Below are 19198 nucleotides of genomic sequence, written 5' to 3'. Positions count from 1 at the left end.
AAGCACAGAAAGGGGACAGCTCACCTTCCTTGTTACCAAAATAATACCCTCGCTGACAACGGCTGGACTGCATTCAAGCAATTCTGTTTACATTCCTCCAAGAACGCACGGGACGGCGTTCACAGTCCTGCGGAGCAGCATCGAAAGGCCCGGCCCGGCCCGGCCGCCGAGGGCCTGCGGCACAAGGCGCCCACTTCCCCAGTGGCTTCCTGCCCCAGGACAACTCCCCATGGTGGCGGCCCTGAGGCAGGGACATGGCCAGCCACCCCGTAAACCCTCGCATCTCCCCCAAGGCTGTTCCAGCAGATATTGGCCCTCTCCATGGCCAGAAGGGCTGTGAACAAAGGGAAAGGAGAGGCTAGCAAAGAAATCCAGGCCAGATGCCCGCACGTGGCTCCTTCCTCCAAGAAGCAGTCGAGCGTCCGGTGTCGTCAACCCTCTTAAGAGATACTGGGGAAGGGGCCTTAAAACCCAGTGGACAGTGCTCTGTGGAGGACCATCGGGCGATGGACTTGCACACGTCACACCAGCGTAAAAATCTCTTATAGAAGGTGAGCTGGAAAAGGAGCCCCCAAAGCTCAGCCCTCCCCAGGCCGGGTGGCCCTGCTGCGGGAAGACTCCCTCCTGTGTTCCCGAAGCTTGCCAGCCCCCGTGGGTGCACTTCCCAGACCATCCACTGGCTCGCTCGGGGGTCCACCCTCCTCCTCGATGGCGGGGCTGTCACCCTGTGTCATGGCACCTGCCCTACTCAGTGCAGGGCGCACAATAGGTGTGAGAAATAATGAGTCACCGCTGGGGGCTTCCTGAAAATACAGGCCAGTGGTAAAGCTATCACAATGATTCTCATTTTGAGAAGCCGACGCGAACGTAACATTTCTCACGTGTCTACACAAAAGCCTGCCCACAAATATCGCAGAGGAGCATGATTCGTGACACCCAAGTGAGCATCGCCGATGACTGGGTGAGAACGGGGTCCATCCTACGATGGGTACTATGCAGCTGTGCCCAGGGGGGAAGCTCTGGTACCCGCTGGGGCACGAGGGAGCCTTGAAACCGCCGCGAAGGACCACATGCTGTATGGAACGACCAGAGGAGGCCAATGCGCGGAGACGGGAAGGAGATTCGTGGCTGCCTGGGTGGGGAGGGGGGCAATGGGGACAGGGCTGGCCACCAGTGGATACAGTTTCTCCTTGGGCGAGTAAAATGTTCTCGAGTTAGATTAATGGCTGCCCAACTCTGTGAATATACTAAAAACCACATCAGTGTACTCTTTGAATGGGTGCGTTTTTTGCGATGTGAGTTCTTTCTGAATAAAAGATGACATCTGAAGTGAAGGGGACCTCTCTAACCTGGATTAGCATCTGTGGGCCGGCTCTACCTGACCTGGGGGAGGGCCTTCCTTGGTCTGAATGCCATCTGGCATTTGTGGGAGAGCCTGGGGACCGCCCTGGCGTGAATGAGGCAGACCCCACGAGGGGAAGGGGAGGCAGAGGGTGTAGACTGCCACGTAACGTGTAGCGTGGCTTCCCCACATCACTGCCCTTTCGATCTCCACAAAGGCATTTTTTACCTCCCAGTTTTTCAGGCTGAATAGAGGGAAGGAATGTTCTCAGACAGAGCCCTTAAAGACATCGAGAAGAGAAATGTAAATACTGGAATCCCCAAACCACAGTCCTTTAGCCCAGGATTCTGGACCACGTGTCTCATGTACAACTGTCCTATTTTCACACAATGGGCCTGAAATCCCAAATGTGTGCAGATCAGAAGGCCTCTGTGGCCACGCAAGCTCCCTTCCTGCCCCTGGCAGCCCCGCCTGCAGGGGCCTGACCTGCCCCCTGACTCCTGCACACCCTCTCTCCAGGGACCCTCCTCCCAGGAAACCCCACGGTGCCACAGCTGTCCCTCCTCTCCCAGAACTTCACACCGTTTATGACTTTGATTAACTTTTCTCCACCTGCCTCGTTCCTGTAAGACTGAGTCAGCTGGGCTGTAAACGTGGTCGGGCGGCAGGCACCTGCCTGGTACGGCCCACCTGCAGCCCCTAGCTGAGTACCTGGCCCAGGTGGCACCAGGTAGACACTGAACACCAGGAACCACGGGTAAATCCCCAGTCACGCTGACTGCAAATCTCAACATCAAGTCCTTCGACACCATGCTCGGCGTGAAGGTGAATGCCAGTTGGTATTTTCCAAGCGCAGAAGGAATAAGTGACACAGATAGTTGAGGAATCAGGGGCAGTGAGGACGAGAGGCAGGGGCGTGGGGGCGGCGGCTGGGTGCAGGTGTCCCGCCGCAAGGACAAAGCTCGGGCAGCCTGGGTGCTGTCGCTGGGACTGGGACCGCAGAAGGCAAGCGTGAGCTCCCTGCAGACAGGGACACCTCACAGGTGCGTACCTCACTTTCATGGTATTGAAACAGCTCACTTTCGGAAGTAACCTCCATTCTAAATGACCACAAGCACACTAGCCTGAGGCCCAGTGTGTTGTGAAGCGGATATCTGGCCACCCCCGTGGGGACCCCACTTCAGCCACCAGGACCACCAGGAGCTGCGCCCGCTCCGTGCCTTCTCGGGGAGGAAAGGGGGTGAGAAGACGGAGAAGGCCTCTGGCAGAGTCCCCCACGTTCAACCACCCCGGTGCCCTGACTGCCCCTCCTCACTGGCCGTCCGATGCCAGGGTGGGGCCACCCGCCCGGACCCGCTTGTCAGGCAGTGGGATTTCCGCAGGTGGAAGACGCAAGGAGGGCGGCGTCTGGAAGGCAGGAGAGGAACGCAGACCCACAGCCAGGCGCACCCGAAGGAACTCCCTCCAAAGACGGTCCGGACCCGCGGGTGCCGAGACCTGCCCGGCGGCCGTCTCGGTGGAGGCGCCTGTGGCGGAGGCTGACGCGCTCTGCAGCGAGCCTCCCGGAGCAAGTGCCGTCGTCACACGCTGGGTCCCTCGGAACCAGGCCGCGCCACAGGCTCGTTAACGGCATTTGAAACGTGGGTTTATGTCGAAAACAGTGCGCCTCTCAGACCGACAGCCTCTCATTTTGTTGTTTTATGGAAAAACCATTCTCAGAATTTTGCATTTTCTACAATGGGCTCGAAGGAGGAGTCTCTTAATATACTTTTCCTCGGCCTGAGCTTTTGGGATCTCAACCTGCAGCAGATGTGTCCGGACAGGTCCAAGGACCTCCCAGGGTCAGGTTTCGGCGGCGCGCACGAGCCCCCCGGATGCAGTGGTCGCCCTCCCTGTCCACGTCCAGCCGGCTGTGGTGGCCGGCCATGTGTCCGGCCTGGTGGCGCTGGCAGAGGGGCTGTGTTCTCGGTGGCTGTGGTCAGCCAGCAGGGAGACTAAGTGATGTTTAGCTGTTTGGACTCTCCCAGGGCCACAGAGCTGTCTACCTCCTCCCTCGTCAACAGGGCCACACGCTTCTGTTTAAGGGTCTCTGACGCGGGGCTCTGTCGCTCCCTGGGTCCTCGTGGGCAAGCCTGCGGGAGTCCTCGCCAGAGTCACCTGTGCCATTTCGTGTTTACACCTTGTTATCTCTGCTTTATCGGCACTTAGATTGGTTACAGTCACCTTGCTGGGCTTCTAAATGGTCGCCGGTCCGTTGCCCGCAGGCCCACCGTCTCCCGGGCCCTTCCCACTGTGTTCTCGGAACAGAGTGCACCTGACCGGCCAGAAACTCAGACTGCGATCCTGTCCTCGGACTCCGAGCCCGTCCTCAGAGCCTCCCCTCCCTGCGCCTCCTGGGCGGAGGGGCAGCGAGGCGGGACCCTGCCCACCCCGGGGCCCAGCAGCAGAGGACCCGGCCCGCCTCCCGCCCGCCACATCCCCGCAGCGCCGACGGAAACCCGATGACCCTTTGTCCTTTGGGGAAGATGAATGGCTGTCTCCTCTCAGCTACATTTTGTCAGGTTCGGTGCCGGAGAGTCAATACCTTCACCTTGACATGGAAACTTCGTGATTTATCCGTCGGTGTCTCCTCCTGGGTGAGCGCGGCCCGGAAAGTGCAGCCAATCGGGGCGCGGGGGGCAGACTTTGGTCACAGCCACTTGGAAAACAACCAAAGCCCCTCTGATGACAGACAAATGTGTCTTGTTAGCAACTGCCCAAAAGCGCTTGACTTGTACTAATAACAGAAAGGCCATGCTGGTCACCGTGGGTCCAAAGACGAAGCACCCTGTCACCAGCCTGGTTGGGAAATTAGCAAATAATGTTCTTTTCCTTGATAAATGGGTGACAGCTCCCTCTCACCAATCATTTTTAACATTTTGATGCGTGCCCACGATCCCACTGGAGGAGCAGGAAAGTTTACTGGCCTCAATTTTCAGATGATGAATGGAACTCTCTAAATGTGCGATTTCTGTATGAGGTATAGTTCATTTTAAGCAATTCTAGTAAATGGGTGTCACTGATTAGGACAAATCGTCTACTTGTGCAGTAGCACAAACGGTGTGTCTCAGTCTCCTGGCCTCCGTGGAGACGGGAGCAAGGGGACAGCAGTGACCCCGGAACCCCAGCAGCTCCGCTCGTCAGGGGGCGCGCTATCAAATCTGCACGTCCAGCACCCACTTGGCACGCTGGCGATTCACTGCTCACCATTCCGTCCAGTGCTGTGTGGCACGATGCACAGGGGGGCATCCTCCCTGCCTCTGGGGTGGCCCTGAGGAGCCCAAGAAGGACCCCCAACATGCCCACTCCCAGGCCTGCACACCATCCCAGTCGGTGGGGAAGATTCGCCCTCTGCCACCAATGTTAGAACAAATGACAAGAGCAAAGGTGGGGGGGGGGTCTAGCTGGGAGAAGAGGTATCTGGGTGACTATCCCAGCTCCCCAATTCTGGACAGGTCTAGAGACGGCCTGAGTAGAAAACACACATCCCAACCTATTCTGCCACATAAAGAACCTCCTATAAAAAAAACAAGGGTGTCTACCCTCCTGGGGACCTGGGACTTCCACGGATACCCTCCAACTGGCAAACTGGAACCAGTGAAACCAAGTGTGGCTGCAGAGATGCTGGGCCTCACGGGCCAGGATGGATGGGGGTGCCCAGGAGTAACAGACTGGATTGGCTGGAAGTGTCCCCAAACTTTAGGACCCTTGATTCAAATCTTTGTTCCTCCACTATGTCCACAGAGGTGGTTAGAAATGCACATTGGGAACCACCGGGGCTACACTGAAGAGGAAGCCCGAGCACTGAGTGCAGCGCAGTAAAAACAGGCCCGTCTGCGGGAGGCAATTAGGCACCTTGGCTGTGTGGATACAAGTAATTTGTTTGAAGAGCGCTGGCCTGGGAGACAGCTCGCTGTGCCGCCGTGGTCGAGGGCGCTGTTGACTCCACGGTGCCTCCCGGCGCCGCTGACAGATTCCCATCTCAATGCGCACAGAGATCTTTAAGGCACTTCAGGCCCACGAGCACCTTTCAAGGGGTGAAGTGAAGTGGGGGTTAAACGGCGGAAGGCCGCCAGAGGCCACGGTGTGGGCCACGGGCAAGGAGACTGTCACCCTCAGCTGCCAGGGCCGCTCCTGAGGACAGGCGGTCTCCGCCTCGACGTGTCACCCACTTAAGGCACAATCTGACTTTTTTTTATTTTAAAAAAAAAGCAGAAAACGTAAATACTGTATCAGAAAGAACACAAACTGTAGGCAATTACTGGTTGAGTAATGATTTCATAAGCTTGAAATTGAATGCATGTCTTTGTGCAGAAAATAATCGTTTTTATGTCCCTGTCTAGGAAATAAATTGCAGACCTGAGACTGGGCCACGCACCCAGCAGACAAGCCCTGTCTGTGCCCGCGCTGGACATGTTTACCATTGGCTGCCAAGGTCTTCCTTAGCGACTGGGCTTGGCCCTGTGGCAGACGACATGTTGACTCCTGGTAATTTGCGATAATTTCTTTAATTGAGCAAAAGAAATCTCTAAAATGAGGGCGGGTCAACCAAACATTTGGGTGCAAGAGGTCAACAGCAGGACCCCCGAGAGCAACCCTGGTGTCCTGGGGAACCGCGCTTAAAGCGACGCCACCACCAATGAGCTTCACTACTTTTGTGTGACAGGCGCCCATCCCGCCAAAGGGACACTTCGAGCCATATGCACACTTGTGCAAGAGCGCCTCACACCTGGAACCACGTCCATGAAAGTAGCTTTTACTATAACATAGTTTCAATTAGAAGCAGACAAATTCTAATTTGTCTTAATCAAATAACACTGCAATGCTTCTACTCTAATTAAAAAATAATTTTATTGCTCTTAACAATTGGATGTGTTTCTACTGGTGAAATGATGGACGTGAAAAGGTTCAGTCCGCCCGGTTACCACTGAGTTTCTCAGGTAGGCTATTCCGGGACCACGTTAATTATTATTAAACAAGCAAATGATACACTATTAGACAAATATTAAAACAAGCGTTGCACTCAGGTATTAATTTACACTATTCACTTTTAAATGCAGCAAATATCTCATTAATTTAATTTTAGGTGCCCGGCGTTTATATTGCATTTTACAGTCTAGAAGGCAATTTACTATTAACTGGCAATTACATACAGAGTGATTGTTAATTCTGCTCCTAAGTGCTAGCCGCTTGAAAAGTGTTCTCTCTCTCTAATTTCTGACCTCCTTACAACAGGGGTGAGGCTCTCTGGGATTACAAAGGACTAGTATGGAGGAGCCGGACATGTCATTTGTGACTCATCCTTTTAATTCACCGTGCTAATCAACTGAACTGCCACTGCTTCCCAAGGTAATTGTGTCTTTATAGTAGTTGAAAGCAGCAGGCAAAGGGGCCTGGATGGATGGGCTCAGCCCACCCCCCTTCCCAGGGCGGGGGCCACAGGGAGCGCCCACGCCCACTCGGGGTTGACTGATCGGGTCTGGGTCTGAAGAATCTGGTGTTTCTCAGATCACTGTAAACAGACCATTTAGGCCTGTGCCCTGGCGGGGGGGGGCCTCCTCTGCGCACAGGTTCATTATCCGAGGCCGGCTGCTGGCGGGAAGGTTCAATGTGAGGGTGTCCCGGCAGCCCCCCGGGCGGGGGGACACTGATGGGAGCCAGATGCCCAGGGGACGGTGCCCTCCCTGCAGGGGCTGTGCGCCTGAGCCCCGCGTGCAGAAGGGCTGGCTCAGTTTTCAGGGGGGAGTGCAATTCCCAGTGATTACTTCATTGTCCCCATCAATTTCAGGGCAATGCAAATCAGACAGAAGCTTCCAGGTCAGACAGGTTATGACCCCACCTTTCCTCTGCTCCCTGAGAGTGTAGGGCCCCGTATCCCTTACACGGCGTTTGAAATGTATATTCCCGTTAATGATTGGGGTGGGGGGAGGCAATAAATTAGCCTCCTGCTAGCAAAGGCCCAGCTCACTGAATGGCTTCATTGAAGGCCTGGGCGTTCGTGGGAGAACTCTCGACGGAGAAAATCCCAAAGCCTTGGGCAGCCGGGCCCCTGGACGTCTGGCCAGACAAGCCCAGTCCGTGTGGAGTGGACACCACGTCCACTGTGGAAATGGAAGATGGCCTCTGGACAGAGGGTGGCTGCTGGAACTGACTCAAGGTTAAACCCCTTCCCTTAGGGGGAGGGGGTAGAACACCCCAGACACCCCAGGAGGAGACCACTGGCCAAGGCAGGCATCCTGGCCAGCTGGAGGGCACAAAGGGCAGCAGAGAGCACTGCCCAACACTCACCCACCCCTCACACTGGCCCCGCAGCAGGCCCTCACCGCGTGACACCGCTGCTCCCTGCCCCCGCCCGGCTCATTTTCCAAAGGCACCTTTGTTTACCATGCTGACCCCCGGGCCCTGCTCTCCCCACTGGGGCCAGAGTCCTCAGCGGTCAACAGGCAGGGGAAGGGAGGAAGGCCGCACCTTCCTGCCATCACGTCTCCTCAGAAAAGAGTTGCCACTGCCCACAGCCGCTGTCTCCCGCTGAAAAGCCAGCACGTGCAGAGATCTGAAAGGACCCACTGAGGCCTCTGGTGGGACCTCAACCCTTGAGGGCCCAGCAGTCTAATGGGAATAAGCAGTCTTGCCATCCACATCTGCGCAGGGCAGGTGGGTCTTGCCACACAGACACACCTTCCCTTAGGTGCCCCGAAGCGACCCAGCACCCATGTGTCATGTGGCAGACGCGTGACATGGCTCCTGAGTGGATAATAAATGTCCCTTCCTTTGAGGGACTCGGGACCCCGACAGAAGCTGTACCTTGGAAACTGTCTTCCGGAGGTACCACTCGCTGGTACCACTCTACCATGGGCCAGACACGGCCCCTAAGTGCTCCCTGACCCCCACAAACCCACTGGTGGGACCAGGCAGAAGTGGCACTCAGAGCATGGGCACCAGGTCCCACGGCCAGCACCAAGCAGAGCAGAGCGGGACACACCCTGCCTCCGCAACCCGAAGGTCCGGGGCCAGAAACCCAGAGACGCGAGGCCCGGTGGCCAACGGTCAGCGCAAAGAAACGGTAAGCGGGTGCAGGTGCAGCGCACAGGACATGGGTCCGGAGCAGAGGAGCTGAGAGAAGCCCACCGCCTAGAGGGGCAGCCTGCCATCTGTCCCCTGGGACTGCGCCCACAGCGGCAGTCCCCTGCTGAAGTGTGGATTCGTGCTCTCCACGGTGCCCAGGTCTATAACCCCTGTGCGCGTCTGTATATTTTCATAACCTGATAGCCTCAGAGACCGCACAGGCTACCTTCTTCCAGTCTCTGGGTCCTACCAGGAGGCCAAGAGCGCCTGGACCCCAGGGGTGGGCCGGCACACGCACCCATAGCTTTTTACCAGCGCTCGCGCCCTGGCTGCTTCAGTAGTTCTGGCCTCCTGGGGGGGTGCTGGTCCCCTGGGAGGAAGCGGCCCAGGTGTGGAGCAGTTACCCCTACACCTTGACCACATGGAGGTGCCGAGGCGCTGAGTGAGAAGGTGGCCTCCCCCATCAAGGGCCCCAGGTGTTGCTGGCCAACCAGGCCCGCCCGCAGGGTGACCCTGGTCTACTGGAAAGTGGGCGCTGGAGGAATTCACCGTCTTCATTTCACACTCATTCAGTCCTTCCTAAAACCAGGCTTGGTGAGGAACCTCCACGCTCTCTTCATACCCCACATTGGAAGGGCCCTCGGGCCCTCGTCTCCTGCCTACAGCACAGAGGGCAGAGGGGGTGTCCTGCAGCTGGTGACAGAGAACTGTCCAAGCCCCAAGCCCAGGCTCCTGCCAGGGACATCCCAGCCACCCTCACACACGTCAAGGCCACAACTCTTCAGGGACAGGCCCCTGTCCATTTCACCCTCACGGGGTTTTGGCAGGTGCTGTCCGTTGTTAAACACGCGTCTCAAACATTACAGTTTCTGCACTTGGCTAGGACAGAAATCAAAGTCCTAACACGCCTCACATTTACTTATGGCGTTTCTCAGTAGCAAGCTGGAAGGAGTCCCATGAACTAAGCATGCTTGTGGAAGGCAACTTGCAGGTAACAAACGTGTAACTTCAGAGGAAACCTTTTCCGATGAGAGGGGTGTTGGCCCAAACCCTCGCAGAAGCAGCAGTAAGGTGCGGGATGTGAAACCCCAGGCCTGGAGCAGCGACCTGGCTTCAGTGGGAGGCCCCTCTTTACAGGGTGTGTGACCTTGGGCACGTGACTTAACCCGAGTCTCAGTTTATGCAATAGTGACATCACAGGACAGCCGCCCACACGGAGTGACGAGATGGGCACAGAGGGCCCCTCAGCACAAGCCGGGCACTTGGGCAGCCACCCTGTCCTAGCTGGGGTGACTTGTTACGGATAACCCCACTGCCTTGCTTTCCAGGTGAGAAGGCCGGAGCCCGACGGGAGGGGCCCAAGATCACACGGCCAGTGGGGGCTGCATCTGTCCACGGCGTCTCGCCAGCTCGGATGGGGACAGACATTGTGCCCTTGACCAACCTCAGCCCATGGGCCCAGGACCTCCCCCAGCCTCACTGCAGAGCCCACCTGCACAGTCCTAAGGGGACATCTACCACTTTGCCGTAAGAGTTGAAAACGTGAACTCACCGGTGTAGACGAAGCGCCCAGGAGCACCTTTACAGAACTGCTTGGACTTGTAGGACAGGGTGACCTCGACGACGCCAGGAATGTGCCTCGGCGGGGTCTGGACTCGGATGGCGTGGGGAGTTATCAGCTACGAAAACCACACAGCGAGCAGCCTCTTAGTGATGCTGCCCGTGAGAGGCGGACACTCGCCAGTTGGACATAATTACCAAAATGAGTGAAATTGGACCAGCGTCTCGGAACGCCCCCTCCTAGCTGTCACCCAGAGATGCAGGATCTAGTGCTCTTTAAGAAAAATATCTGCAAATGATCCCGGGTTTTAGTTTGCAGGAAAGGCCACAGGGCATCATTCATATGAAAATTGCCACCATATGTCCCCTTAAACCTGCTTCTGGTAACGCAAGCGCTAATTGTTCCAGGGTACGGAGGGACCTCCTACGGCAGGTCTGAAACCCCAGGGTTGGGGAGAGGGGGCAGGCGGGGGCATTCTGTACCCACCCACCGGAGAACGTCAAAGGCGATAGGGCGCCTTGTGCCAATGCCCTCGCGACAGCCGTCCAGCCACCCGTGGAAAAGCTCCAGTGAAGTGCCCGAAGTCACAGGCTTACCTCGCTCCACACCAACATAGTCCCGAACACAACTTGTAGGCCGTCAAAGAAGTTGTCTCCGATTATGATCACGGTGGCTCCCCCCGTGGTCCAGCCTTCACTGGGACTGATGGCCTTGATGCACGGAGTGGCTGCTCACACAAGACAGAGAATGCAGACCTCAGCGCCCCGGCCAGCCGAGCCGACACGCAGCCCACCTCCAGCCACCCGGGTGCAGCCGGCGGGGAGGCGGGCCGCGCCTCCAGGCGCCACGCAAAGGGCGACCGAAGATCAGCATGCTGATGTGTTTAAAGCAAACTATTAAATGTTTTATAAAGCAAAGGCCAAGCCACGAAATACTAGTGAGCAAGAAAAAAAAAAAAAAAAGCCTGATATGGCAAATCACGTGTCAGGGCAAATACGACGATTACAAATGATTAAGCCTCGCGTGCGCGCAGCGCGCCGATTCATCTGCTCCGCTGTCCGGGGCTGAGCAGAGTCAATCAAAAGGCCGTGGAGGGGCTGGAAGAGCAAGTGCCTGGCATTTCCATCCCTCCCTCGCAGCTAATTGGGTTGGGCTTTTCCATCCGCGAACTTTGCCTTTCAGTTCAAAACTTCATTTTCCTCTGTCACTCCACAATTACTACTTTTCACTTTTCATCAGGGGGAAAAAAATCAAAAGCACTCTATTAATACTTTTGTCAAAGGTACGCATTTTACATCTAATATTGTTTGTCGACAGGAATCCCCGAGCCTCTGGCCTGACCTCTCTTTGTCTCCCAAGCCCTCGTATTTGCATGAGTTATTACAATGGCACTGCCGGCCTGGCCTCGCACAGGCGGCCCTGCTGGGGGGAGGGGAGGGCGTAGGCAGGGGGCGGGGGAGCGGGGGGGGGGGGCAGGAGGCCACAGCCCAGGGAGGCAGGCAGGAGGCCCAGCAAGGTGCTCCCAGCTGCCCTGTGTGGAGGCCGGACCGGGAACGAAGGCTGCAGCCTCCTAGAGGCCGGCTTTGTTCCGGCCTGTGATCAGCCCCTCTACCAGGTATTGGCAGACTGTCTACTGCCTTTGATGGCCTTTTGTAGGCAGGCCCCCTGCAAAGCAGGGGCTCCTTAGCCACAGGCTTCCTGCCCATCACTGTCCCTTGCAGGGCCTTCTCTGCTTGGCTGGGGCACCATCCTCCAGACCCTGGGCCCACTCACTCTAACTCCCTACCTTTGGTATACAAAGAACGGCTGTGTAGGCCTGTGGGATGGGTGCTAGGTGGCCCCTAAGATTTGTCGATGTCTGCCTAATGCTGTCTGGAGGTGGTCCAGGCCTCCGTTCTCCACAGCAGGCCTGGGCCACCCAAGGGTCATCCCTTCTCCCTCCTGGGTTCATGGAGGAATGGGTGCAAAGAGAGCCATAGATGGAGGAACTCAACCCATTTGGGTGCTCTTCCATTGCTCCCAACAACCTCTGAGGACATCTGCCCAAGAAGGAGTAACCAGTCTTGGTAAACAGAAAGTGGCTTCCCCAGGGCCAAGCGAGTTCCTGCTCGCTCCCCGGGCGGTGTGTGCAGACAGGCGCCCTCCCAAGGACACGGTGGGGCCTGATCCGACCACTCATCTCATCTGAGCCCCCATGTAGCTCGGTTTCAGATAAATCATCTTTTTAGACTCCGGGTCAGACGTGGCTGCACGTCTTCCTAAGCGGGCGTTTTCCGGAAGCCTGCGTGCACGGTTCCCCTGCCGGGTCAGAGGCAGCACTTTGCAGACACCGTCTAGTTAATCACCATTAGCTATTGTTGTCGAGCAGACCGCCGACATGCCACCTTCCTTTGTTTGCTCTAATGTTGGACTAGCGGGGGTTATATTTGCTCATTCCGCGAGCATCTCCCTCTGCAGCAGGAGCGCAGAGCACACACTGGGAACCCGCCCTTAACTAGCGCTGTTGACTTCATGCTAATAAGTTCATACAAATTTTCATTTCTGAGGCTTCCGAATGACATTTGCTTTTCTTAATTGCATGGAGAGCATTTGAAAAGGATCAGCTCTCTAAAGACTGACAAGTCTCCTCCAAGGGGGTGACCTTCATCAGCACAGCCAATTATGGCAAATAATTCACACAAAAAAAATTACAGTAAACAAATTTACTTTGGAGGTGAGAAAAGAAAGAAAGAAAAAAAAATGCGGGATCTACCGCGCGCACGGAGATTGCTCTCGGGCAGCTGCGGCCCAGTGGACGGCCCCGGCATCCCGGAATGCGCGCCGCTCGGGCGGAGACACGCCCGGCCTGCCTCGGCCTCTCGCCGCCCGCCGATAGCCATCTTCCTTCTGCCCGTATTTGCATACATTTCAATGCACATAGAGAGGGAACATGTGTTCAATGGGAACCATGGCAAAATGAATTACACAGACAGCGTTAGAGATCTAATGATATACGTGCACAATACGCTCAAGCAGATGACAGGAGCTGGCACGCAACTGAAGGTGGAGGAGCGGAGACGGGGTGAGGAAGGGGGCCCCCCGGGCGCCCCCCATCTCTCTCCCGGGGCCTACTGTGGGAAGCAGCCCCGCAGACAGATCCTGGTCTGTGAGCTCTCCGTGTGGCCCGGCCCCCGGGGGCCCAGGCCTGCCAGGCTCGGGGAAAGGAGGCGGGGCTTGCCTCCCCTGCAGATCTGACATGCGCCACAGTGACCAAGGACCCTCTCGGCCTGCAGGCCACAAGAGGCCCCGGCTAAGGACACCCTTGGCCTTGACCTCCTGCGACTTCCACCTTAGACCCCCACGTGGACCGGCTCGCCCGGGGGCCCGGGGGTCCAGCGGCTGGGCAAGGGTTTCAAGGAGCGGAAGGGAGGCAACTTGACACCCCCCCCCCCCGCCAGTGTGGTTGACCAGAACAGTCGATGTTTGCCTTTCTTTTCTTTTGGGGGTCTCTCTACCATATCCAGGGTTCTGCTCATCAGCAGCCCAGCCCGGTCCCCGTTAATCAGCCGGCTCTCCTGAGTAATATCACGGCATTTGTCACCTTCCCCTGCATTCACAATATTGAGGCACTCAAACAGGCCTAATCTTGCCTCATGAAGACTCCTTTGTTCTGCCTGCTAAAATGTCTTGTAATTGTGCTTGGGATGTCCAGATGGCTGGCTGATACTCCAGCTGATAGGATTATACCTTTTACCTCTCCTAGGGCCATCTGTTCCCCTTAACTCGCTAAAGCCCCACAGCCTGGATTCGGCCTCCTTATTGCATAAACCTAACCGCATTACGGCGCTTGGCATGCAAATCGCCGTGCGCTGCAGGCCGGGTGCTGGGCAGGGCTCGGGGAGGTTTAAACAGGGTTGGAGCCGTTTATGAGGGGACAAGTGACAAGAAAGGGAAAAAAAAAAAAAACGAAAGGCTGCGTGCGTTCTGCTGGGCCACGCTGGAAGGTAGACGGTTGTTTTCCCCTCGCCTGTGTTCAGTACTGTAAATAATCTGCCCTGCTTTCTGTGAGCGCGGAGGACGCCGTGGCAGGCGTCCACGGCGACAGCAGGGGGAATTCGTTTACTTGGAAACCGTCGGCGGGCGCGTACACGGCTGGTGAATATTAGCTGATTGGATAATGAGGTCTTCGCCGGGAGAGGTTGCACACGGGCGAATCTGCGGTTTATGGGGGCGCTTTCCTTCAAGGCTGTGGGACTGACTCGGAGCCGACACCCCGCCCCTGCGATGTGTCCTGACCAGGCGGGGGGGTAAACGGGTTTGGGAGCGAGGTGGCCAGGCCCCAAAATGAACATCCTAAGTGCCCGCTCTCTCCGGAAGCAACAGAAACTTGGGGCACGTCTCTCGTCCTAGAGAGGACCCTGCCGTGTTTAGCAGGGCACTCGAGGATCGGACATTTGTTACAAAACACACAAAAAAGCAAGCTGAGACCTCACTGTTTAGGCCTTTCTCTCAAAGACCTATACACGCTGGTTTCTCTGTCACCTCTCTGCATCTTAAAAGGATGAGTCACTTTCTGGGGTGGAACAAGGTATTTCAATCCCTTTGCAAGAAAGTGACTTGGTTCAAACGTTGATTTCAAAACAAAAGAGAGAAACAAACATTTAAAAAAAAAAATTTTGATCAAGACTCTTCCGCAAATAGCTTTTGATTAGTTGGGTTTTCTCTCCAAGGTACCCGCTAGTGGCCTTTATTTTCCTAAATGCTGTATTTTCTGCTTACAGTCAAATGCTTTTTCACGCTACTTACAAAAATAAACACTTGTACTTTGCTCAGATCATAATAGCTCATTAGAGGAGGCTGGTTTGGGGCCCAGACTACAACCCAACACCAGAGGGCTGAGGGGCCCCCTTGAACCTATCGCGTTGCGGGCTCCGGCTCTCTGGGGAAGCGGGACCGAGGACCGGGATTCAACCTTCTTAATTGTGAGCCTCATTAGTGACGGTTGCTAGGCAAACACACACCTACCTTCGGTGCACAGGCAGGAGATAAACAGTACGTCACGGATTCTAACGACTCTGGCGCCCAGGGCGACCTTTAATTATTATATTTTTGTTCTCTTATACCTTAGTCATTAATGTAGAAAAACAAATGAGTTTATTTTTGTGGACCACGGCAGATTCATACACGGTCCTCCAGTGCTCCTGTCTGAGTCATACTTCATTTGGATCACCCCTGGAACGGGTCTGCTGCCTCGAGTGCGGCTCCTGAGTCGGGGACCACGCAGGGTTTGTCTTAAAACCACTCGGTGTGATGGGCTCGTTGCTCTAAAGGATTGACTCGAGCTGTTTTGTTTACAACTCACTTTTTAAAAAATAACTCGCATTACTTTCTCAACAACTCGTATTGGTCAGACTCGATTACTACAAAATGCTTTATAGAGAAAAAAAGATCTTATTTTAAAGGGGACGTGATCTATCGCGGGGGCCAGAGCGCAGGCACGCGGCAGGGCGCGAGTGAGGGGCTTGGCAAGGGCACTCTACCGGAGTTTCTGAGTTCTGACTCAGTGCCCGAGAGCACTTGTCCCTGCCTGTCTCTCTTAACAAAATTCGTCTCTTTTAACAAGCAAAACAAGAAGTCACATGAAAGCATTTGGTACAAAACACCTTTTAGCATTTTTTCTTACCCCCTCCACCCTGCGCCCATGAGTGACTCTGACTCTCTCTCCCTCTCTCCCTCCCTCCCTCCATCCATCCATCCCATCCTGGGCTGACGGGACCAGGACATAACCACCCACCAAAACATGCACAAAGTATCTGAAGATGACCTTCTGGATGGGGGCTTAGGACAAGCCAAAATAAAACCAAATAAATTAAAATTCCAAGAAATGCTCTAAGCAAAAGAAATCTTAGAAACAAACAAACCAATGCAGTGAAGGCCGTGGTGGGTGAGGTGAGTGGGGAAGCTGAGCCCTCAGTACGGGTCAGGCCGGAGAGGCCGGAGAGGACCCCGGCCTGGACCACTCGGTCCCACCCAGGCCCTGCCCCGGCCCGGGGGGGAGGGGGCCTGACCAGCAAAGGGGGGCTGGGGTCAGTCACTGGGCATGAATCAACATAAAGGATGGTGCAAAGAAAAAGAAGCGTCGCAAATAAAAAAAGACATGTAACATGTGCCTACCATTTTCCAGATAAGAAGGGGCCGTACCTTCTGACGGGTCTAGGCGGCGGGCCCGCCGCCCGTGTTTGGAGTTGTTGTGCACAAACATGTTGTCGGACACGGCCAGCACGTGGCCGTCCACGTTGACTGTGGTCGACACAACAACCTGCGGAGATGAAGTGGATTGAAAGTGGAGTTGGCACAGCGGAGCACGGCTACCCGTTGGGCACACGCGAGCACTCGCAGCTCCCGCTTGTTCCTGGAGAGCCTCTGCCAGCGGACGGGCGTTCACAGCTTTTTTTGGCTAATGGGGGTGGGTGGGTGGGTTTTGTTTGGTTTTGTTTTGACTGGAGATTGCATCTCTTGAAAACCTGCTACCCTAATTACAGTTTAATCTCCTATTATGCTAACAAGTGAATTCAATTCAGAGAAATACTCTTCTACCCATTAGCTTCGGAAACACCCCTCTGGCCACTCATTTTAAAGCTGCTGTTTTGATTGATCTGTTCACATATTGATTGGATAGTTTATCTAATTAAAATTAGTTCACTTGAGACTGTCCTTGAAGAGTGGTGAGGATTCTGTTGCCAAAAAAGGCTCCATAAATCAGGAGCGTCCCGCTGCCCGCAAAGGATGGGGTCAGTTTCACAATTACACGGAATGTCTGGTAATGAACGTTTTTGCATGTGAATAGGCCGAGTTGAACATGAACAGTGAAAGTGCGCTCAGTCCAGGGAAAGCATCCTCTCTCAAGTTCATTGCAAGGATGGCGAGGACCCTGGTCTGCCCAGGGAATGGCCTCTCCTTGGGGTGAGAGACTCCCATCTTAGGTCCAAGTCAGGGCCCCTGGGGCTGGAGCCTGGCTCTTTGCCACACGTGGACAGAGGTGGCGGCTAACACCACCTAGAGAGCGCCACACCCCACAGAAATGTCGGGCTTGCGCAGGCGAGGGGGAGCCAGAGGGGTTCACAGCCACGTCCACCTGCCCTGCTCAGTCTGCACGCATCAGAACACACCCCGGAAATGACTGTGAGGAGCCGAAGCTACAGTGAACCTTAGTAACAATGTATCGATATCAGTTCCTCCAAAGTAGCAAATGCGCCACCTGCCGCAAGGCCTTAATAATCAGGGAAACTGAGGGAGGAGGCTCGGGGGGTACATGGGACTTCTCTGTACTCCTGTGAAATTTTCTGTAAATCTAGAACTGCTCTTAAACTGTCTATTAGGGGGAAAAACTTATTTTTTAAAATCATATTTGCGGGTTAAGAAAAGGCCAACTACATACATAGACATGAATGTGCGGGTTAGTAACAGATCTTTTATAAAAACCTCGGGCCCCACAAGAGGCCTGAGGCAGGGCAGGGAGCACTGTACCCCCAAAGCTCCCTCACTGGGGCACTCTCCTCGACAGTTCTCTCCCCTGTGGGCATTACCCAGACTGTCAGAGCCTCCCCAGTATCTGGCCCCTCTGAGCCTTGAAAGGTGCCACCTCAGCATCCCCAGACCCAAGTTCAGATCTCTCAGCATCTTCTTTGCTGCCCAGAGGGCAGCGCCCCCTCACTGCCCGGTAGGGAGGAGGCGCCCACGCACTCTGGTCCCGCTAGTGACCTGGGGGCCTCCGCCCAGGGCCCGCGGGGCTGCGCTGCTGACCCGGGCGCCCTCCTCCAGTCTGTCTGCCAAGCCCCGCCCAGTGATGCAAAGACACATAACCAGCACTGAGACACGGACTTGACCCTTTTAAAATAACTAGACCCTGGTATGTTAAAGAAACAAGAAACGTGAAAATGAAGTAAAGGGCACTGTCTCTGCTGTCATCTCTATATAGGTCAGTCACCAAGGGAAAAGTGTGTGGTTCAGCAAAGAGAAACAGACAAGCCGTGTGTTGTTTCTCAGCCCGGGCCTGCCCTGCGGTGCACCTATAGGAAGATGCGGGATTGTGAGGCCAGGTGGAAATACCGGGTAAGCCCAGACCTACTGGTAAATCCAGTTAAACCTCCGAGAGGCAGGGGGATTAGCCGGGGAGGCTGGAGGAAGCCTTTCTAGGAGCTGCGGGCTCCACCTGCGATGGAGGCTGCGGGGGCCGCTGCTGGGCTCAGGGGCGAGCAAGCCCAGCGCCGCTTAGGCGAGTCAGGAGCACCTGTGGAGCCTTGTGCCCGGCAAATGGAAGCAGCCAACTGTTTGCAAGAGGCACTGTCCCCAGCCCCAGAGCGTGACGTGGGCAAGCCCAGGCACCCTTCTCTGATTGGCTGCTTGGCTATATAGAGACAGATGTCCCACCTTTTGCTAAAACACTAAAGCATAAGTTAAATTTCCAAAAGCACCTTGAGCGGTTTGATGGTCAACTTGTCCAATCTAGCTGTCATTTGTATTAGCTGCCAAGTTCTTCTCTGATGGGTAGGGACCAGCAGCAGGTTTGTGACCCAGCCCAGAATATTTTTACAACTAAAATCAGCAAAATGATCCATCATGTCCACAGAGCACCCTTCGCCCCGAAGTAACCTCCTAATCCTCCACAAACTAAGGCAAGAAAACTGTTCATCACTCATCCCTGAAGGCGGCCAGCTCTCCACCTCTCTCCTGGACATGAAATCCTCCTGGGCGAGAACCAGAGACTGAGTCATCCCGGGCCCAGGAGCGGTCCAGGAACTGGGCGAGGAGTTGAGGAGGCAAGAAATCGTCAGGCCTCGGGGGAGGGCAGCTAAGCCAGGAAACGTCCTGGCATCTGTAGAGGCCAGTGTCCAACAGGTAAGGCTCCCTCCGTGAGGAGGGCAGGTCTTGAGTGTACCCCTCTCCCCCAGGAAAAATCGATCGAAACCAATTGAGTCCTAAAAGATCTTGGGCACGGGCTCCCAATTCTAGTCCATCAAGTATGAACAGCCACGGATGACAGAGAAACAGGCTAATTTAGATGCTAATGTTAACAGGACCCTATTTGGAAAAATTCAAATATGAATTACACCCATTAGGCCTACCATGGCTGCAGGGAAAGAGAGCCCCAATTTAATCTACAGCTCTGCTAACTGATGTCTGGGTGCCCGCCCTAGAGCACACCTGGCAAT

The 19198-nt window shown here is 55.3% G+C and overlaps 1 protein-coding gene across 16 annotated transcripts in view; it reads right to left on the bottom strand.

The window, feature by feature from the left end:
- Nucleotides 1–19198, bottom strand: part of EBF3 (EBF transcription factor 3) — a 107653-nt gene that overhangs the window by 17858 nt on the left and 70597 nt on the right. For 12 of the 16 annotated variants that reach the window (XM_087824007.1, XM_087824010.1, XM_087824008.1 and 9 more), the window contains exons 8-10: nucleotides 16161–16305; nucleotides 10604–10734; nucleotides 9999–10125 (exon numbers count right to left, since the gene is read on the bottom strand). In XM_087824007.1, the coding sequence (XP_087680133.1) occupies nucleotides 9999–10125; nucleotides 10604–10734; nucleotides 16161–16305 (403 nt within the window). The remainder of the gene's footprint in view (nucleotides 1–9998; nucleotides 10126–10603; nucleotides 10735–16160; nucleotides 16306–19198) is intronic. The other 4 variants (XM_087824014.1, XM_087824015.1, XM_087824019.1 and 1 more) reach the window with 1 other exon arrangement.

This window comes from Miniopterus natalensis, chromosome 14 (assembly GCF_054644295.1).
Source record: "Miniopterus natalensis isolate mMinNat1 chromosome 14, mMinNat1.hap1, whole genome shotgun sequence".
NCBI classification, from domain to species: Eukaryota; Metazoa; Chordata; class Mammalia; order Chiroptera; family Miniopteridae; genus Miniopterus; species Miniopterus natalensis.
Note: the sequence above shows the minus strand (reverse complement) of the source record. Positions and strands in the feature narration are given on the sequence as shown.